Raw genomic sequence first — 21,751 nt, forward strand, 5'->3', positions numbered from 1 at the left:
TTTTAATACTAGTTACCTCAAAGAAACACTATATATATATATATTTTTAGATGATACATAAATACAAAAAAATAAAAACCCTACAAATATAAAACCAGGTAGAGATAAACATAGGGATAGAGCTCCATGATGAACAACCAAACTTAAGAAATGTATTTTGAACATTGCTCTCCAGGGGTTAGAACAGGAGCATCAAATAGGTGACAAAAATGACATCTCTTTCTTATTTGACATCTGTGGTAGATGTTGCTAATCAATCACCACATTTGTCTTTGTTTCATCCAGAAAAGCCTCAAAACCCTTTCCAACCAAGATTCTCAGGGCACCACTAACACCTGATCATTTGGGGAATATATTTGCCCATCCCTGGCTACAATGGGTAGTTAAACTGAAATTATCTTCCAATATTTTATACCAGAATACCTCTTATAGGTGATGTACCCCACAGAGTGAGACGGACCCCTGAGGTTTCTCAGGTACATAAAGTCTTAGGACCAGATCACCTTGATACTTCCTTTGTAGAGGTTTCACATTTCTATCTCTGAATGGAAATTTCCAGAAATCATTTAACTGCTAAAATGTTTATGATACATGGGTGGCACTGATTCAAACCAACTAGTTTTGGCTGACAATAATTCAAAGTTTTGCTTTGAATAAGTGCTAGGAGACACAAGCTGAGTTACAAAGGGTCTCTAAAGTTAAATGTAGTATTTAACTAAAAATATATATATATATGAATCAGCTTGATTTCCATTGGTTGGTAGCACTACAGATTTTCTCTTCCAGAGACTCTGGGCCATATTTCAAGGCAATATTTAGTGTCCTGGTCAGTGACAGGGAAGAAATCACAAAGACACTTGGTTTCTTCCACGTTTCATTTGGAAAAGAAAATCACTATGATTCATTTGCCTTTGGTTCCCATAATGACCGTTCTTGGCTCATTGGCTTCTACTGCCACTTTCTAAGTCATATTGGGTGGAATCTCACTTAAGACCATATATCCAGGGTGATACCTAGTTCATCAGCTTGATTTCATCATACCGACAGCCTCAGTGATCAAATAGTAAGATCAGAGGAAATAGACTCACCTCATCATAGATGCTGTCATTCCTGTGAAAGTCTCCAGCCTTCCTTGGAAGAACGTGGACATGAACATGCTAAAAATGTACAAGAGAAAAGAAATGAAATGTGATTATCTCCTCATATATTTCCAGACTTAACAGTGATGCTCCCATGAAGCCCAATTACTCCACATTGGTTCCTGCTGGATTATTTTTCAGAGGAAGATGATGTTCACGTTCAATAACTGTATCTGAAATCTGTGGAGAATAGAGAAACACAAAACAAGAGAGAACAACTTGGTGGCATACATGAGAATTTGAGTGAAATGCCAGAGTGTTTTAGGGGGTGTGTGGAATTATTCATAGCTGTCAGTCTTGGCTGTATTTAGCCAGTGCTTTGAAGTGACAGCATGGTTTAAAAGGTGACCACGGTGACTCTGAAAGTGACAAGAAATAAGAATTGGCCAACAGAGAATTGTGTAAGTAAAGAGCAAATAAGTTAAGGTAGCAAAGACTGTGGGCCACGTTACAGAATCCATGTTTCCAAATAAAAATCATATAAAAGTAATATAAACAGTCTTCACTTATTAAATTTTTACTTCGTATGATAAGAAAGCTCTATGCTTAGTGTTTATTTCCTTTACTGCTCTGAATAATGTCATGAAGTAAGTTCTACTCTGATAACCACTTTGCAGATGAGGAGATCTATTCCCAGGGAAGTCAAGTCCCCATGGGAGGCGGCAGAGACAGTACAGGCATCCAGGTCTGTGTCTCTTGCTCCCCATGCTCTTCATGAGCATTTCTGCTCATTCTGTGAGGCTGATCTATTTAACAGCCCGTGTCTCCAGCCTATGAAAGCATCCTGGTAATATACATAGCAATGCTATTATGTAGAGATCATGAATCAAGGCACACTGCATATCTAATTCAATATATTCTTCAAGGCTAAACTGCCATTTGAAAGTTTTACTTTCCAAATAGCCTCTATTGTACCTCTGCTAAAGTTAAACCTCATTTCTGCCCTTGAGCTATGTTCTTGCGTTTATTACAAACCCAAGGGAAGAATGTGAAAATGAAAAGCCTGAATGCAGAGAGGCTGACAAAGAATCAAACTTTGTCCCTGATCACGCCCACCCCTTCTTGATTATGGAGTTCTGGCTCTGAGCTTCCAAAGGGCCTCTGGAGAATGGGGGATTAGGTATCCCTGTGGCTTTGCTGCAAAAGGAAGGGGGAAAATGATATGCTATTAAGGCAGAGGCAGGAAAGGAGGCGGTCCAAGCTGAAGAACACAGAGGAGCTTCACACCAGCCCCTGAGCACACCATTCCCAATGAAGGACATGTTTTTGCCAGAATATTCTCCAGTTAATGATGAAGGGAGTCACAGATTGCTCAGCAACTGGAGTGAGCGTACACTTCAGTTACAAAGACTGTGTGGGCACACGGAGACAAGAAGAAACAAATAAGGAGAAATCAATTGCAAACTACCCATGAAATACAGCCTTAGGAGAAAGCAATGGAGGATGTGCCCAGGCTGAAATGTGCTGAAGGACACAGGCTAGCTGACTTCCAAGTGAGACCAGAAAAATGCTACAATGTAAGCAAATAGCCCACCTTAGAAGGAGGCTTCACTCAGCCCTTGCTTCCAAACCTGCAGCTCTCCTTTCCACCTTTCTTTCTTTCCCCCTTCCTTTCTTTCTTCCCTGCTCCCGTTTCTTCATTTCTTCTAACCATTTATTCATCCATGCACCCACACACCATCTCCCTTGTATGTGTAATAATCGGGTATTCCAGAGCAGTACTGTACAGTCAAACCACCCAACGCAAACCCTGGGCCCGACAATTACTGGCTGCAGCCCCTGCCTCACAAGGGCCTATATCTCCGTGTCCACAGCTGCAGCAAACAGTGCAAGTCTCTACCTCACTTAGTTATTAGGAGGATTCAAAGCTAAGCCTGTGCTCAGCATGCGCTTAGGAGATAATTAGTACTCAACACATGAAGCTATAGGAGTATCACTCTTATTTTTTATGTGTTTTCATTACCTTTGTTTTTAGCCTTCAGACCAAGTAGAGATCACATTCAGGCACTGGATCCCATGCTAACAAGGAAGATATTTAAGAAGCTCCTTGTATGGGGCATCATTCTAGTTTATCTGCTGCTAGAGCTTGTTTTTCTTGCTTTGACTGCTGTTGCTCAAACCTGAGCCTGAACCTGGGCCTGGTGAGACACAGACCACCGGGCCCCCAAATGTGCATTTCTAACTCACAGGTGATGCTGGCATTGCTGGTCTAGGGCCATGGTCTGAGAAGCACTCGTTTAGACTATACATCTGGTTCCTGACCTCTTTCCTGTCAAATGCAACCAGAGGCACCAAGGTTACACACTGTTTTGTCTGCCCTATTGCATTACGGAAGACCAATGCTTAAATGCTCCCCTGGCTTTCTGTACTCTAATCATCCCTTATCCTTAGGGATGTGTCTGTTGTTGTGCACTAATGAAATACAGCTGGCTGTGAACTTTTCTTTTAGGGGAGCCTTCTGGGCCCAGGTTCATCCATGCCTATTTTTCTTTACCATCCTAGCCTAGGTTTAGTGTTCAGGGCTATCTCTATAAGCTCTGTTATCACCCAGTCCTGGAAATGCCATGCTCGATCATTAGTAAACACTTGGAATGTACTGTGACATTGATGGCAACAAACAGCTCACTATGTAGGTGATTCTTCCCAAGGGCACAGACCTCAGCCTAGCCTGATATCTTTGCCACAAATTCTTAAGTGACAGGCTGATCACAAGATCCTGACAACCCACTCAACTTCTCAGAAGAGGGAAATCATGATAAAGCCAGCTCAAAACCTCACTGTTGTGAAGAAATGCCTTTGCCATGGCCTTCCAGGCCATGTAAAATGGCTCTCTGATAAAAAAACAAACAAACAAAACCCTATGAACAGCACACATGGGGATATTTTGACATAACCTGTCCTTGGTAAGTTCATATTGAGCCTTGGTGATCACAACTTACTTCTTGAAGTGCCAGTAAAACCTCTAATGATAAAGCACTCCAAAGCTGTGCAAGGATTTATATTTTGCTAGAGTTTAAACTTTTCTAGGGTTTCAAGCAGTTTAGCTACTTGATTTAGAAGAATTCTTCAGAAAATCTATAGCTTAGTCTACACCCAAAGAGTTACTATGGTCAAGTGAAATTTCACAGTGCTTATTAACTTATTAACGTATTAAGGTATCTGAGAAAAACCACATTAAATATGCTTGATTAAATTATGTTCAATTGCAACCAAGCAACTTATTGAATAATGAAGATCTCACCTCCTTATTTATAGAACATCTATTTGCATTTTCTAATAGTTATTCATGCAAAAATATTTATAACCAGGTGCTACTCTAGGAACCAGGAATATAGTAATTAACAAGACAAAGTCCCCACCCCCATTAAACTACATTCCAATGGGTGATGTAGACAATAAACAAGTAAATAAATATACAACTTAATTTCAGGGGAAGATAAGTGTTATGGAAAAATCATAGTGGGCAGAGCTAAAAATTCAGAATTGGGACACTTAAACATTTGAAGTTTGGGGAAAAAAGAAAAAGGACTGGAGTTAAGGATACACTGAGGAAAGAGACAAATCAAGAGAGGGTAAATGTAAAGCTCTGACAGGAAGGGATTTCAAGGAGGTATTAATCATCAGTGTCAGTGTTGTAAATTGAGGAACTAAACACTTATCTGAAAACATGTTCAGCATCATTAGTCATTAGTGAAATGCAAAACAAAGCCACACTGAGATGTTACTTCACACTCAACAGAATGACAGTTAAAACAAATAAAATAAAAAGCAAGACAATAACAAGAGTTGGCAAGAAAATGGAGAATTAAAGCCTTCATATGCTTGTGGCGGGAAAATAAAATGATATCACTTATTTGGAAATTAGTTCTACACTTCCTCTAAAAGTTAAACAAGGTTTCCATAGAACCCAGAATTTCATTCCTAAGAGATATAAAAACATATGTCCACAAAAAACTTGCACATGAATATTCATAGCAATATTAGCCATAATAGTCAAACAGAGGAAACAACCCAATGTCCATCAAGTAGTAACTCCATAAACAAATGTGGTATAGCCAGATAATGGAATATGAGTTGGCCATAAAAAGGAATGAAGAACTGCTAAGTCAAAGAATTATGCTAAATTAGTTACAGTCCATGAAAGAAGTCATGCATAAAAGGCCAGATATTGTCTAATTCCATTTATATGAAAGGTCCAGAATAGGCAAATCTATAGGGACAGGAAGTAAATTACCAACTGCCAGGGGAAAATAAGGAGTAAATGCTAATGGACTTGAGGTTTCTTTGGGAGGAGATGAGTATATTCTGGAATTAGACAGCCATAATGGTTGTACAACTTTGTGAACATTCTAGAAAACCATAGAACCATAAAACACTTTAAAAGAGTGAATTTTATGGTATGTGAATTTTACTTCAATAAAGACTTATTTATTTATTTATTTGTTTGTTTGTTTAAAGAGAACATGAGTGGGAGAGGGGTAGAGAGAGAGGGAGACAGAGAGAATCCCAAGCAGGCTCTGCACTGTCAGCATGGAGCCTGGCATGCAGCCTGAACCCATAAACCATAAGATCATGACTTGAGCCAAAATCAAGAGTTGGATGGTCAACCTACTGAGCCACTCAGGCGCCCCGAAGCTTTTATTTAAAAAAACAAAACAAAAATAACAACAACAACAAAAAAAAACTGAAGTGGATTTAGGAGAAAGGAGAAGGTGAAGAAAGGGAGATAAATAAGCACAGAAAACTTTCCAAGGAAAAGGAGTTTTACAAAGAAATCAATAGCAGTATCTGCAAAGGAAGAAGAAAAATCACTCTTTGGGGAATGCTGGTGTAAGTTTCCTGAGCTTACTAGTTTCTACAATTATTATTATCTTTCGTAGAATTTGTTGTTAGCATTTATTGAAAGCTCACTACATGCCAGTCCTTGGGATGATTTATATCCTTTCAATGAAGTCTTTTTTTTTTTTTGACAATAGTTCATTATTTATTTATTTTTAAGAGAGTGTAGTTTTTTTTTTCTTTCATAGTTTATTGTCAAGTTGGTTTCCATATAACACCCAGTGCTCATCCCAACAAGTGTCCTCCTCCATAACCCATCACCTCCCTTCCCTTCTCCCCCACCCCACTCAGCCCTCAGTTTGTTCTCAGTATTCAAGAGTCTCTCATGGTTTACCTCCCTCCCTCTCCTCAACCATTTTTCCACTTCTCCTCCCCTATGGCCCTCTGTTAACTTTCTCCTAATCCACCTATAAGTGAAAACGTATGGTATCTGTCTTTCTCTGCCTGACTTATTTCACTCAGCATAACACCCTCAAGTTCTATCCATGTTGCTACAAATGGCCAGATTTCATTCAATAAAGTCTTAAATTATTCCCAAGAGGTGGGGCATCTGGGTGGCTCAGTCGGTTACGAGTCTGACTTCATCTCAGGTCATGATCACACAGTTTGTGGGTTTGAGCTCCCCATCGGGCTCTGTGCTGACAGCTTGGAGCCTGGGGCTTGCTTCAGATTCTGTGTCTCCCTCTCACTGCCCATCTCCTACTTATGCTGTCTCTGTCTCTCTCAAAAATACGTAACATAAAACAACAACAACAACAACAATACTCCCAAGAGGTAATTAATAAATACATTATCATTTCCAGGTGACAAAACATACCTCAAGAGGTTAAGCGACTTGCCCAGGCTCCTGCAGAGAATGACCAAGAGCTAAAATCTGAACCCACATCTGTCCTGACACCATCTCTTAGGAGACCACACTGCTTCTCCCAAATATTCTTTTCTGTGGCTCTCAAGCTCTGTGATTTCTCAGTAATGTCTTAGATCACACCTGCAAGTCCTTTGGGGATCAAAGAATGGAACTGGCCTTTCCCTAGAAACTTTAATTCACTTATAACAGTGCTATCTCCTGAGTTCCATTTCTACCTTACTCCCTCCTGCTTGGAAGCCAGGCCCAAAATAATATAGATTAATTAAATTAATTAATTAAATTAATTAATTAATTAAATTTCTTCAATTTAAGTAATTTGCACCAAGCAGAAGATCCACCCTTTCCTGATTCACACGCATGAGCACATTTCAGCTTTAAAAGCCCTTTCTGTTATCCCTGAATTTGTCTCCAAGTGTGGGATCTGAGTTTTAATACCCTGACAACATTTTTATAAGCCCTCTTCTTTTGCACTAAGGTGCTTCTCCTTCCATCCCTGGGGGGGAGTAGGAGGTGGACAATGAAAATCTCTAGTTATCTGAAAATTTGAATCTGTGGAGGAAGCCAAAGCAATGAAAAACTGGAGGCAAGATAATGGGAAGGGGACTGTGTTAACTCCTCAGGCCCAGATGTTTCTCTCCACATGGCAGTCACTCTACTGACATTCTTAGTAAAGGAAAATGGAGGAAGCCACTTGAAATGTAATTGTCTCTTGCTGTTCCTGTTTGGGCCTATTATGCAAACAGTAGGGAGATTTCTCATTTTGTTCTGTTTATTGTAGGAGGATTATAAACAGAAGGAGGAGGAGAGGTTCTTCCAGCACCTGCTTTCTTAATTGATAGTGATTTCCTTGTCCCCAAAAGTGAGTGGTTTTTAAACAAAGTAGGTACTCTCTGCTGTGCAACATCACTGTCTTATAAGCACCTCATGAAGATACGAAAGGTGGTGGAACGAAGGAATAGCTCCCATTTCCTGACCAGGGTGAACAGCCCATATGTCGGTCACCTTACATTTTTCTTCTCATTTGCAATCAAAGCGTTTACTTTACAAAGACAAATGATAGAAAAGGCAAGTTTTCTTCCTGTGGGCCCTGTTTTGAATTTGTGAGAGATGGGTTAGGAAGTTGTTTTCCTTTTTTTCTATTCATTTTGTGCTGAATTTTAGCCAAAAAGCTCCTTAAAATAAAGAAAACAAAAGAAATCTCCTGTGACTCAGTAGTTGGCTACAGAGATGAGCTACTCGTGCTTGATGTACGGATGACGGGTGAAACTGACTGAGAAAACAGATGCATTGACACCAGATAATGTTTGTTCAGTTCTCTGAGCTGTTCTTGTGAAGGAGAAATTGAAGAAGAACCTGACCATTATTTCCATGTTCTGAGCTTAAAGCCAAAAGGGAAAGACTCATGCCCAGGATCTCAGAGTGCAGTGACACCCTATACAGCATCAGATTCCATCATCTTGCTTTTATTTGACTTGAAAAGACCTTAATTTTTAGAAAATTTTAAATTTAACGCTGTCTGGTTGCTAAAAGCTCCTTTAAACTCTCATTGTGGTTTGAAGCCATATATCATCAAAGCCATGATGCTCAGATGATGTACTGCACCCATATATCATGAGAGCACTGTCCCTCTTATGATATATTATTATAACTCGCAATTGGAGCACCGCCATTGATATATGGCTTAAAAACACAATTGTTAAGCCAAAGAACTCTGCAGGGTCCCCACATATTCTGGAAGTTTTGTTTGGTTTGGTTTTCATTTTGGTTTTTCAACTGAATCGGCTGTTTAAAAAATATTTTCTTAAAGTTTCTCAATTTAACTGGGACAATCTGGGTATCTGAGAAAACCCTGTGTTTCTTCTGTTTCATGAAAGGCATACCAGTTGCTTCAGCATGGCTGAAGGTCTAAAGGAAGGAACTCATTGACAGGAGGGTCAGGAGACATCGCTGTGCCTGTGGCTGCTGACAGACTACCAATTTTATTCTTGAGTTGGCTGGGCCAAGGTGTCATCAAGGCCCTGTGAGGAGGAGTACTTCCAGTGACATTTATCTTGGAACTATAAACCAATACTTCCCAAAGCAAGTACGGCAGAATCCAGCTATAAAGAAAACATAGGCTTTGGGGTAGTTGATGGTTCAGAATAGAGGACATTTAGCAAGGCTTGCTGCAGTATCAGTCAAACTTTCTGGTTTAGAGTAGAAGCAGGTTGTCAAAAATATTTTCAGGGGTTACCTGGGTGGCTCAGTCATGATCTCGGCTGGATCTTGGCTCAGGACATGATCTCATGGTTGTGAGTTAGAGCCCCACATCGGACTCTCTGCTGTTAGCACAGAGCCTATTTCAGATCCTCTGTCCCTCTGTCTTTCTGCCCTCCCTGGCTCATGTTCTCGCTCTCTCTCTCTCTCTCAAAAATAAATAAACATTAAAGAAAGAAAATTGTTCAGCAAGAAGAAAATAGGATGTATAATCACTACCCTTTAAAAAGTTGACAAACTTAAGCAATATGGATAAAACTATGATAAACCCATGCAAATATGATCATTTTTATGTCATTAGGGTATGCTCATGCAACAAGACAGATAGAACTCCAGGTAGACTTATTTGAGGACCAAAAAGCATCTTCCCATTAATCTACATATGCAAGGGTTCTGTTTGCTGTTGTGCTGAGAGAGTACCCTACTGACAGTTCCAGTAAAATGACTTTTAAGGGATACAAAGAATGTTTAAGGATTTGTCGCCCTTGTATTTTATCAGCAATTGTTGTAGTTGCTGTGTTTACAGTACATATCCTTGGTAGTAATATTTACATAGCGTTCCTTCCTAGGAATGAGTTCCATTCCCATTCCTTGTCTCCCATTTCCTCCCAGTTTTTAAGAGTGCATTTCAAATGTCCATCACTACCTCCCTCAGATTCCCCAGGGCTCTTCTGATTCATTGTGGGCATCTTAATGACTGCTTTTTACTATTAAGAACCAATAATTCCAGGTGACTCTCTTCTATTAGTCTGGAACTTTGGGTTATTCCTACTGTGTTTTTCTCCTGATTTCCTCCCCCAATCCCACATTCCATATTATGTAAATGCTTGGTAGATGGATGAGTGGATGGATGGATGGATAGATGAATGGGTAGGTAGGTGATTACTAACTGTTCTTAATTTGTTATGTGTTTTAGTAAAAAAGAAAAAAATAGAAACCTCATACACAAGGATTCTTTTGGCCACTCTTGTCTTCCCTCTGCTTCCACATACAAGGATGTGGCCTGTGCAGAGCCATTATGATTACATTGCACATTCCTTTCTCCCCCATTGATTTTTTTTTTTTTTTATAAAACTGTAAGTTTGAAGGTCTTGTCTTTCCAGCTTCATATAATTCCTTTTTAAAAACTCCTCAAATATGCTTGAGTGTCTGGAGCAAATAGCTCATCCTGAAAACAATCAGCCTTGCACGGACTGCCAAGGGGATGTATTCTTTGCTCAGCATTAACTTTAATAAGAGTCACTGTGGTTCTCTCTCAGGAGAAAAGAAGAAACCCACCCTTTCTTTGGGTAGCTTGTGACCTTGACAAATTAATTCTAGGATGTTCTCTTTGCTACAGAGAGTATCTAGAATATGTATTTTTTTTTTATTTATACACCATATCAGAACATTAATCCACAGAGTTATTCCCTCTGGGTATTTTTCTGTTGGGTATACAATAAAGGATTTGGATGCAAATGAAACAATTATGGCATTTTTCCTTGTCTTACTCATTCTGTGACAAATGCACATTGCTTTACTATTTGCCATACACATAATTACAGTTCCTTAATTTATGTTTCAATAAAATGTATAATAATAAACGTTTACTGCTCCATGAATAAACATTCAAATGAAGTCTCTAATGGAGGTTACATGTTTCGAAGCAGCTCTGTGGCTTTCTAGAAATCTTGCCCTCTACTTAATGAGCATCATTTCCATAATCTGTGCATTATTGCTTAAGCCTCCCTTTAGGAATATTTTACAAAGCAAAAAAAAAAAAAAAATTGTGAAATATTATCAGTCCAAAGGGAAAAAAATGTTAAGGGGATTAGCAACTTGTCCTGTTAAAGGGACAGGACAAGCTTTCATGTCCCTCCAGAGACAGTGACACAGTAATTATGGAAATGGTGCTTCCTAATTATCTCACTGGCTGAGTGCATCACTACTACAGTTTTCACCTTTAATATCTGGTTTAAATAAAAGTGATGAGAAACCCAGAAAGGTCATCCATGAAGGGCAAGCTTGTGCTATTTCCATTTCTAGTGTTAACAGAGAAACTAGGAAGTAGACCTATAAATTCACAGGAAGTCAGGAGACCACGAGACAGAAACTCCTGCATGTGAAAACAGACCACAGTTTGAGTATCAAGTAGTCACACAGAAGTAACTGAATCTAGACAAGAACCCAAGTTGGGTTTCAGGTGGATGGTGTCACGCGTTATTTTCAATGAGTTATTTCTTAGGAAAATGACTTAATATAATTTTATGTCATTATCATTTCAAAGGTTAAGCTATTTCAAATAATTTTTGCAAATTGTGTTCCGAAAAGCATAATAACTGAAAGCATAATGTAACTGAAGCATAATGACACATTTCTTTTCCCTTTGTCCACCAGTGACAAGTGGGTTGTTTAACTAGAGGGGGGAAAAGGCACCAGATAAAAGGGAACAAAGATGTGCTGAGGTAGAGAAAGATCCAGACACAGCCTCTGCAGGAGGGTGATGAACCACATCAGTTCGTGACCTGTCAGTCTGCTTATTGGTGGGCTGGCAAACCATTTAAACTTCAGGAGGGAATCATTTTATATAGTTAAAAGTCATGTTTCTTTAGTATGAATAAATATCTCTGTGCCTGCATGCAACATTTTGAGACTGCTGTTCATTTACCATAGGAACAGCAGCAAGCAGGGAAGGGTTCCTAAGCGAAGCCCTCCCTCTCCCACCATTTTGTGATTTGCTATGAATAATGAGTTCCTTGCTTTAAATGCTACTGCAAAATCTTTCAAAAGAACATTCTCTTTCCTTAACATGAGATGAATACAAGATTTTCACCATTTCAATATGGCTATTTTCACATACGACTTCAACAAAATAAAACATTCAGCATAAATAGATTTAGTGTGATCCAAATTTTATCATATTTCTCCCTCGGATTTTTTTTTTCACATTCCACTCTTCTCTTGGTACATATGCTTTCTTGTTTTCTAATGTTCCTTAATTAACAAATTAGTCAGAGCCATCATTTAGGGTTACATTTTTGTTCTGACTCAAGTGAGCAGGTATTGATTTTGGAGACATGCTTTTAGAAATGAATTTTCTTTTAGGATGGGCCAAATCCCAACCTACAGAGCTGCTAAGTGGAGCTGCTACTTCTTACAAACGTTCTACCCAGATATGCTGTAGAGATCATGAACTTCATAAATGAGATTCTTTTCAAAGTAATCATTGTGAAATATACCAGAAAAAAGCACCCCCACCCGCCTCGCTACAACCCATGAGTACTGATTTGATAGCTCTAGACAGGATAAATGACTCCGATTAGGCCAATGATCCCCAGTTTTATCGGGACCTTCTAAATCATATCTCGGTTTGGTTCTAGAATGATGATACTAGGAGCATCCGGAGGGCTGCATATCATCTCAGCCTGGCTCCCACACAAGGAGCCAGGGAGATTTGTGGGACCCTGTCTGGTGGCTTTGAGGCACAAACTATGAATACTGCTAAGGCAATAATAATAAAAAAAGGAAACAGGCAGTGGGAAAACCTTGGAATTATCCCTCATTTTTTTTCATAATATACTTTATTGTTCAATGAGACAGAGTGATTCCAGAGGCAGTGCCCAGAAACTAGATAATATGAGAAATCAATAATGTTTCCCTTCCTGAGTGATTTCAGCAACTGAGGCCCCAGGATTTATGTTGACTAAACTTTTTTAGTCCAGAATGGAACACTTGCTCGCTTCAGTCTCCATGGTTCAACGAGGACTGGCCATTAATGGGAAGACACACTGCAGCATGTCATTTGGCCTGAACCCTCCCTACGGGAGGGAACTGCAGTGGGGTGTTAGCAGTGGCTCCCATCTGCCAGGAATCTGACTGCAGACCTGAGATTTACGGTGGTGGAGCCCTTTGAGGAATACTTAGCACAAATGCTCCCTCATGGCACAGGTCAGAATTGGTTATACAGGCAGTGAAGTGAGGTGAACAGTTTATGATGATTTTCCTGTGCCTTTTAATCTTCAAAATTAACTTCTGTTCAAACAGAGCCATCCAATGGCTGACTATCTTGTTGTACATAAAGAAACAAATGTCTTGTTGGTGTTGGCTTAGGACACTGTGGGTCCCTGGCTGCTGCCAGCGTTGGCCTCATTCATTAATGTGAGGAACCAACAAGCCATCTTTTAAAATGAAGTATGCAAGCAGGCCACACCAGGCCCGTGGATGTGAAAGCTGGAAACCACATTTTGCTCCTGAGATTTCATATGTTCATCAGCAGATAGTCCAGGCAGAAGGCGTCACAGACATTGTGTGACGTGTATGTCTTACAGCCAGTGCAGGTTGTAAACTGCTTTCTGTGGACATGCAGCCACCACGTCTAGACTCCAGGACAGGCATAGCTTTCACTTTAAGCCTAGTGATAGAAGGTTCAGGTCCCTAGCACTACGTGGTGGGTTAACAATGCACACATTCTACAGCTGGAGCACCTGGGCTTGGTTCCGGGTCCTGCCGCTAACCAGCTGTGGAGCCTAAACCAGTCACTCACCTCAGAGCTTCAGATCCCTCCACTGTAAATGAACCCCACCACAGGGTTGTGGTGAGGACTGAGCAGGTTAGTACTGCAGAGTACTAGTACTTGGAACATAGTAAGCACCCACGTAAATGTTCGCCAGCTATCACTGCTGTCGCAGCCATCATTGCCGCTACTGCTGTCACGCGGCCTCAAAAATTCTTAATTTTTTAAATTAAATTTTTAAATGAATATTCATTATGTGAGTCATCCTCGAACTCTCTTTTAAGGACTTTAAGCCATTAAAAACAATTCTGTTGAACCAAATTCTATAAAACAGACAGAAATAGACCACTCTCCGGACACCACTGTGTGACCCCACACACATACCCTGGGCTCAGAAAAGCTCTGGAGCTTCTCTAGAGCACAGTGTAAAATAACCGTTACTTTCAACCCACTAGGGAGGGAGACCAAAGGCAGAGAACTGGGCGCCTCTCCCCTCAGGATACAAATACTTAGGCAGTAGACCTTGGTGGTTAGGAATGCCAAGCTCTAAAGTCAGATCCCCATTCCACCCCTCACTATCCCTTCCCCGGTGACTCTGGGAAAGCTGTTCTACATCTGTACACCTTGGTGTCCATGTTTATAAATGCAGATAAGGAAGTACCTTCTTCAAAGGACTGCTGAGAGGATTAAATGAGATAATACATGGAAAGCCATCGCCATATCTCCTGTCACCATAAGGAATTGCACAAAAAGTGTGAGCTGCTCTTCTTGTTATTATTACCTGGGCCTCTGCTCAAGTGTTACCTCCTGTGATAGATGGAATGTTTGCATGCCCCTAAAATGCATATGCTGAAATCCTAACCCTATTTCCCAATGTGATGGTGTGAGGAAGTGGGGCCTTTGGGACGTAATTAGTTCACATTATCTAAGGAGGGTGGAGCCCTCATGAATAGGATTCCTGCCCTTATGAAAAGACAGGAGCCAATTTGCTTCCTGTGGCTGCCTGCAACCAGGAAGTGGGCTCTCATCAGACACCAGCTTTGAGGGTACCTTGGATGCCCTCAGCCTCCAAAACAGTAAGAGATTAATGTTGCTGTTTAAGACCCTCAGTCTATGGTGTCCTATTATAGCAGCCCAAACTATGACACCTCCCTAATGAGGACTTAATTCATTTATATAAAAGAAGCCCCATTATTACATAGTTTCTCACCTTTTTCTACACGAAATGACAATCTATATTTGTTTACTTTTTCTTTTTCTTTTTTAATTTATTTTGACAGAGAGAGTGAGCACCAGCAGGGGAGGGGAAGAGAGAGAGAGGGTGAGAATCCAAGTAGGCTCAAGCTATCAGTGCAGAGCCCCAGGCAGGGCTTGATCTTATGACCTGTGAGATCATGACCTGAGCCGAGATCAAGTCGGGTGCCTAACCAACTGAGCTACCCAGGTGCCCCTACTTTTTCACTTTTGACATATCCACAGCTGGGATCCCATTTCCTGAAATCATACCTAGCACACAGTCAATAGATATATGGAGAATGGATGGGTTAAGAGAAATAGAAGGAAGGGCAGGGAGGAAGCATCCCAACTCAGTATTAAGGAGATCACAGGGACTCTCTGAAACTGGAATCTAAGAGGTAGAAACATGTAAAAGAAAAGCAAAAACAAAACTCATGGCATATACTTATGTGCATGTAATTATAGGCTATTGTTCTGAAACTGTCAACTAATCTTAATAGTAGGGTAGTTGCTCTGCTATGAAGTCACAGAAAAGGTGGGGGTGGGGTGGGTGAATCAAACCGACTTGGGGTGAACCTCAACAAAAGTCCTGCCAAAGATACAAGGATGCTGCTGGGACACGAGTGTCCTCACTGGCCTCGTCCCTTTTTTTTCCTCCTAAAAATGGCTCTACATTGTGATTGTGCACGTGCACACTCTCACTCTGTCTGTCTGTCTCTCTCTCTCTCTCATACCCAGCTTTATTTTGTCTATGCAAAAGTCCTCCATATATTCTCTTATATCCTAAAATATTTTGTAGCCTCCTGCCGTGAGCATTGTGCAGTTACACAACTACAGCTGTGATACTTCACCGGCTTTAGGTCTACATTGAGGATCCGTGTAATATTTGGACTCACAATGTGATCACCCATTGGAGAGAGCCTATGAGACTCAGGACTACATTCCATGCACCATGCTGTCATGATCTCTGCAGGGGCTGCCAGAAACTCAGGTGAGGGAGGCACATGATACAGTGAGAGCAAGTGCCCCTAGGCTCCCTGATAACCAGGGTATGATGTGGCTGCTTAAAGGAAGAAGGGCTAAGGTGAAGTAAGGTGGCTGAATTGGAAATGGTTGGTAATTGGGAGCATGTAGGGGGAAAGCATGAGACACCATCTTACTTTTGATGAGCAGTGACTCCCAACTTCCTCGAGTTTTCCCTCAACTATCTGTCTCCAGAACAGTTAGTAAAATTCCCTCAGGCCTTGGGATCTGAATTCTTCTCATGGACTCTGTCTTGGGCCCCAAAGTGGCCTCAGTAACAAGGGGTGGATCCTGGCAAACCATTCATACTGCTACCATCAGGGAGGCTGTAGTATCCTGACAGAGGGACTCCAGCTGCTCTATTTCTTTTTTCTTTTTCTTTTCTTTTTTTTTTTTTTTAAATTTCTGAGAGAGAGACAGCGTGAGCAGAGGAGGGTCAGAGAGAGAGGGAGACAGAATCTGAAACAGGCTTCAGGCTCTGAGCTAGCTGTCAGCACAGAGCCCGATGCGGGGCTCGAACCCACGAGCCGTGAGATCGTGACCTGAGCCTAAGTTGGACATTTAACCAACTGAGCCACCCAGGCACCCCCTCCCCCCCCCAGCTGCTCTATTTCAAGCCACAATCCAGGTGGTGTTCCCCTCCACTTCTCTGAACCCCTTAATCTGATGGTATCCATATTTAGCCTAAATCCTACAGGCGGCCTCTTCAGCTCTTAGGCAAAGACCAGCCTCTTCCTCCATCTTTTCAGAGATCTTTGGAAATCATATCCCATGCCTCTCCCATGAACCACCCTCTTGCCAATATTCCAGTGCTCTAACTTGATGCCCCAAACCCAGCCAGAGCCCAGGTCTCATCTTCACCCCCTAACAGGCCTAGAGATGACTTTTATCAGACTGCTGGCTAAATAGTCAACCAAGAACGGGATGGTAAAAGGAAATCATATTAGAACACAGAAAAAGCTTTTTCTTGAACAAAACAGATCAACAGTTCTTCTTTCTCCAAGAGACCTCACTTGGCCATTCCTCCTAAGTGGTGCTTTCTAGGACCCCAGCTGCCTCATTCCCTCCCTCACGCAGTAATTCGGTTCTCTGCTAGGACTCTCCCTAGGTGGTTCTGCCTCTGAGACTGGATACTTAAACCGGTTGCAACCAGAATGCTGAGCCCACTAATTGGAGCAAGGACCTGCCCTCCTATTATACTAGTAACAAGAAAAATAAAGCATCAAAATAAATCTATGGGTACATCCCTGAGAGCACACGGCTTTGCTCAGATTCCACTCCTTGCATTAGAAACCCTTGCACCAGGCAGGCAGCAAAGCAGAAAATGGCAATCACAGGGAGATTGGGGCTCAAGGCTTAGTAGAGAATGCTGGCGAGCACCAAGCATTTTCAGGTTGACAGAAGTCAAAGAATTTTTTTAGGACTGGGATCAAAGGGAGATTAGGCAGCTGGATAGGAAGCAGACAAAGAAATATTCTCAACCTCAAATAAATCAGCATGGAAATTGGAGGATTTATATCTTGGCAATGGAAAAGGAAGAACACTAACACCTGTGCTATTTGAGATGCATCCCCTCCCCCCCGCTCCACCCTTCTCCCGGCCTTTCTCTGCACATAAGACAAGGAGAGGGACCCTTGGGGACATTCCCTGCAAGTGGAAATCAGAACAACTCCATTTTCCTCAGCTAATTACAGAAGCCACTTCCCTGCCACCTGAGTACAGGCACCAGTGCTGTCCTTGCACACCTGGCATACTTAACAGTGGCTTTCCAGAACTTTGCCACTCTCTCTTAAAGTATGAAGACCAGCCCAGGAGATGAGGAAAGCTCCACCACAGGAATTCTCTATACCCAAATATCCTTCCTTTGCTGCACAGATATTCTGGCTCAACAGAACTTACACATCCCAGAAAGCCACACGCAGTATCATGAAGAGGACAGTGGGGCACACGTGGCTCTGGGGCTGGACTGAATGTATTTGAATCCTCATCCCACCCACCACTTACTCTCTGTGTGACCCAGGACAAGCTATCTGACTTCTCCATGCCCCAGGTCCCTTATCTACAAGATAGACATAACATTTTCTAAATCTCATATCATTTTGCCCCTTGAGAATTAGGAATAAATTACATAAAATAAATGCTTTCACAAAGCCTTGGTATACAGTAGGTACTCTTTAAATGTTAGCTATTATTATCACTTATTTTATTTTTAACTTTAAGAAAATATTTTTCACACTGAGATAATTATAGATTCAAAGGAAGTTGCAAAAATAGTGGAGAAAGATACTGTGCAGCGTACCCTTCACCTAGTTTCTCCAAGTACTGAACAATGGTGTATGGCAGCGCCACACAGCTACAGTACCAACATCAAGCTCAGGAAATTGACACCGGTACAATGTGTGTACAGTTCAGAGTCATTTTAGCCTATGTGCAGATGCATAAACAGCACTGTACTCAAGATAGAATAAATCCATGAAGGCAAAGATCTCCTTTGTGCCCTCATATAGTCACACTCTCCCCTACTACCTTTAACCCCAGGGACCACTCATCTGTTCTCTGTCTCTATAATGTTGTTATTCTGGGAATGCTGCATAAATGGAATCATATATTATTCGACCTTTTGAGATTTTTTTTCCACTCAGCTCTTGACATCCATCCACTCTGTTGCATGTATCAGTCATTGATGCCTTCTTATTGCTGAGTAGTACTCCACAGCAGAGATGTACCAGTTTGTTGAACCACTTGCTTACTGAAGGCTCTTACTGTGTTGTCCAGTGTTGGGCCACTCTGAACATTCATATATAATTTGTGTGCACATAAGTTTTCAGCTCTCTGGGATAAATGCCCAGAAGTGTAATTGCTGGCTATGTTTGGTTTCTATATTCTCACCAGAGAGATTCAATTTCTCTACAAGGTTACCAGCATTCTGTGTTGTGACTTTATCTGTTCTAATCTGTGTGCAGTGATAAGTCATTGTGGTCTTAATTTGCATTTTCCTGAAGGCTATGAAGCTGGCATCCATCTCCTTACTTTAGATGAAAGAAGGAACACCAGGCGTGATACTGTCCCCAGACATGGCTGGACTGGCCAGGGAACATGTAGACCCACGCTCAAGAGATAGGTATGCCTGTGTGTCACTCAAAGTAACATGAAGAAATGCAACTCCACTAGCCGATGCATATAGTGAGTTTGAGGAGGTACAGGAAGCAAAGCATCACTATCTTGAACTCAGAGTCACCAGATAGTTAATGACATCTCTAACATAAAGAACAAAGATATTTTGCAGATTCCAGATCTTTTGTGATGGATCAGACTTCCATAGGACCAGACAGAGCAGTACCAGCAGCAACTGAGTAACATCTATTAATATGACTTCATGGACTGGGGCACCTGGGTGGCTCAGTTGGTTAAGCATCTGACTCCCGATTTTGGTTCGGGTCATGATCTCAGGGTTCATGAGTTAGAGCCCCATGTTGGCTTCTTGGCTCACTGCACAGAGCCTGCTTGAGGTTCTCTGTTTCTCTCTCTCTCACACAAAAAAAGTAAATAAGCATTTAAAAAAATAAAAATATGACTTCATAAGCCTCCAATCAATAGCACCCACCTCCTCAGAACACCCCTTCCCTAAATTTTGCCCTTAAAAACTCCCACTTGTAAGCCACTGGGGAATTTGAGACTTCAAGCATTAGCCGCACCAAGGTGGCACCACACCAATAAACAACCTATCTTTCTCCACTGAAAATCAAGCTTCATGCCAGCCTTTTATTCTCTTGCTGTGCATCAGGTGGACAAGCTCTTGTTTGGTTTGTTACAGCTGGTGATGTCAAAACACCTTTTCATGTGTTTTTTTGCCAACTCTGTCCTTGTCGATGAAGTGTCTCTTTATGCCTTTTGTATATTTTCTAATAGAACTTTTCATTTTTTTAACAGGGTTTTGAGAGTTATTAAGCATTCCAGATGAGACTTTTATCAGTAACTTTTTAAAATTCAGGACTCCTTCCTTGGCCCCTCTGCTGAAGATCATCTGTTCTTTCTCTAACATTTTTTAAGTTTTAAAATTCTTACTGTTTATTTTGCGAGAGAAGCAGGCCTCACACAGTCAGTGTGAATGCCAATGCAGGGCTCGAACTCAAGAACTCTGAGATCATGACCTGAGCCAAAACCAAGAGTTAGACACTTAACCAAATGAACCATCCAGGTTCCCCTCTTTCCCTAACTTCTTTTCCAGAAGTTTCACTTGGGAACTTTGTTCCTGTCTACTTTGGCTCTTCCATTGGCAGAACTTCTAGCCCCCTTTCTCATCTATAGACAGATCCTATGTCTTCTTCAGTGCCTTGCCAAGAGGTGGGCACCTAGCTGGCAATTCCATTAATGTGATGGAAAGGATAACTATAAGAAGAAATAAAGAAATGCACACATTCAGATGTGTTAGTGATTGATTTCTCCGGGCTCCCACACTTCCAGCTAACATTTTCAACACAGAGCCGTTTATTGAAAAGTATCTATTTATGCCAACCTGTGGTTCACATTTGGCTAATTAAGCACACATGCATTTCAGAACGTGTGATCTGTGGCCTGTGTTTACATATGAACATCATATTCAAAACACAGGCGATTGTTTAGCACCTCTAACCTATTTCTAGCCTTACATTTAATTAGTGAGAGTTGCTGAATCGAATGGAACTTGGAATTAAACAAACAGCTACCTTCTTTAAAAATCACAACAAGGCATAATTAGATAATGAGATAGCGGAGCTTTGTAGAGTCGTTTTTCCAATGGAATTAAAGCTCCAAGGAAGACCAAGTCACAGGGGGGGACTGGATAAGAAAACGTGGGGGCAGATGCTAGCACTCTGCCTCCTGCCCCCGCTGTGCCTCAGTGTCCTCCTTGGCTGTAAAACAAAGGCAATAATACACCAGTCCTTCCCCTTCCCTGCCTTTCTCCCCCTGCCATGGAAGTTCTATGGATCACAAGTAAATAATAGGGGCAGAAAACAAACAAACAAACAAACAAAAGAAACCTTTGCTAAAGGAAAAACACAGTATAAAATATAAGAATTATCACTGCAATTAGTTAAGAGGATTTTAGTATTTTGGTCTTAGATGACAGAAGACAAACAACTGCCATTCAAGGAGCCTTTCTGTTATCCACCCCCACCCACCTCCTAACCTTGCCCCGGTCTCCCTCTCCTTGTTCATATACGCCAGTCACCCTGACCTTCCTCCCTTCCTGGTGATGCCAGGCGCATTCTGCTCCTGGGGATTCCATACTTGCAAATGGCCCTCCACAGAGAAGCTTTCCCCTGAGCCACCCTTCAATCAAAACTGTCACCCACCTCCTTCTCATAGCACCGCTTTGCATTTCTTCCTTTCCTTACCACTATCTGCAAGTACTGTGTTTGTTTCCATGCTTTATTTTCCACTTCCTCCACTACTGTCAAGAATGAGGAACAGGAAACCATGGTTCTGTCTTATTTCTCCACTATGACCTCAGATGCGTTCTCTGGAGTCTTCTGATCTCTCCTGGGGACGAAGGCACTTAGAGAGATTCTTCCTTTTATTTTACATAACTTTAGAAAACATTCTGTGTTCTAACACTGAGAGCCATTGTCCTCAAGCTGAATTTTCAAGAGCCTCCAGGATTCTGCAGCCCATGAATGAGACAACTTCATATGAGCAAATCGTAGCGATCATAGGAACAGTACTAGGTTGGACCAGAGGAAATGGCTGAGATTTGCTGTTTTGTCCTGACCACTTTCATTTGGTTCAGTAACAAGGAGAATGGAAGGAGCCTTTACTAGGTGACTGGCTTTGTTTTAAGGGTCTGATGTCAGTGTTAGCTTGTTTGCTTCTTACTGCAATCTTCTAATCTGAGTTTTATAAGCATCCGTGTGTTAG

At 41.3% G+C, this 21,751-nt stretch overlaps 1 protein-coding gene across 6 annotated transcripts in view; it reads right to left on the reverse strand.

Annotated features, from left to right (window-relative positions):
- Nucleotides 1-21,751, reverse strand: part of FHIT (fragile histidine triad diadenosine triphosphatase) — a 1,396,599-nt gene that overhangs the window by 179,151 nt on the left and 1,195,697 nt on the right. For all 6 annotated transcript variants that reach the window (XM_077760238.1, XM_077760233.1, XM_077760234.1 and 3 more), the window contains one exon: nucleotides 1,089-1,157. In XM_077760238.1, coding sequence (XP_077616364.1) covers nucleotides 1,089-1,157 — 69 coding nt within the window. The remainder of the gene's footprint in view (nucleotides 1-1,088; nucleotides 1,158-21,751) is intronic.

This window comes from Crocuta crocuta, unplaced genomic scaffold (genome assembly GCF_008692635.1).
Source record: "Crocuta crocuta isolate KB4526 unplaced genomic scaffold, BGI_CrCroc_1.0 scaffold213, whole genome shotgun sequence".
NCBI classification, from domain to species: Eukaryota; Metazoa; Chordata; class Mammalia; order Carnivora; family Hyaenidae; genus Crocuta; species Crocuta crocuta.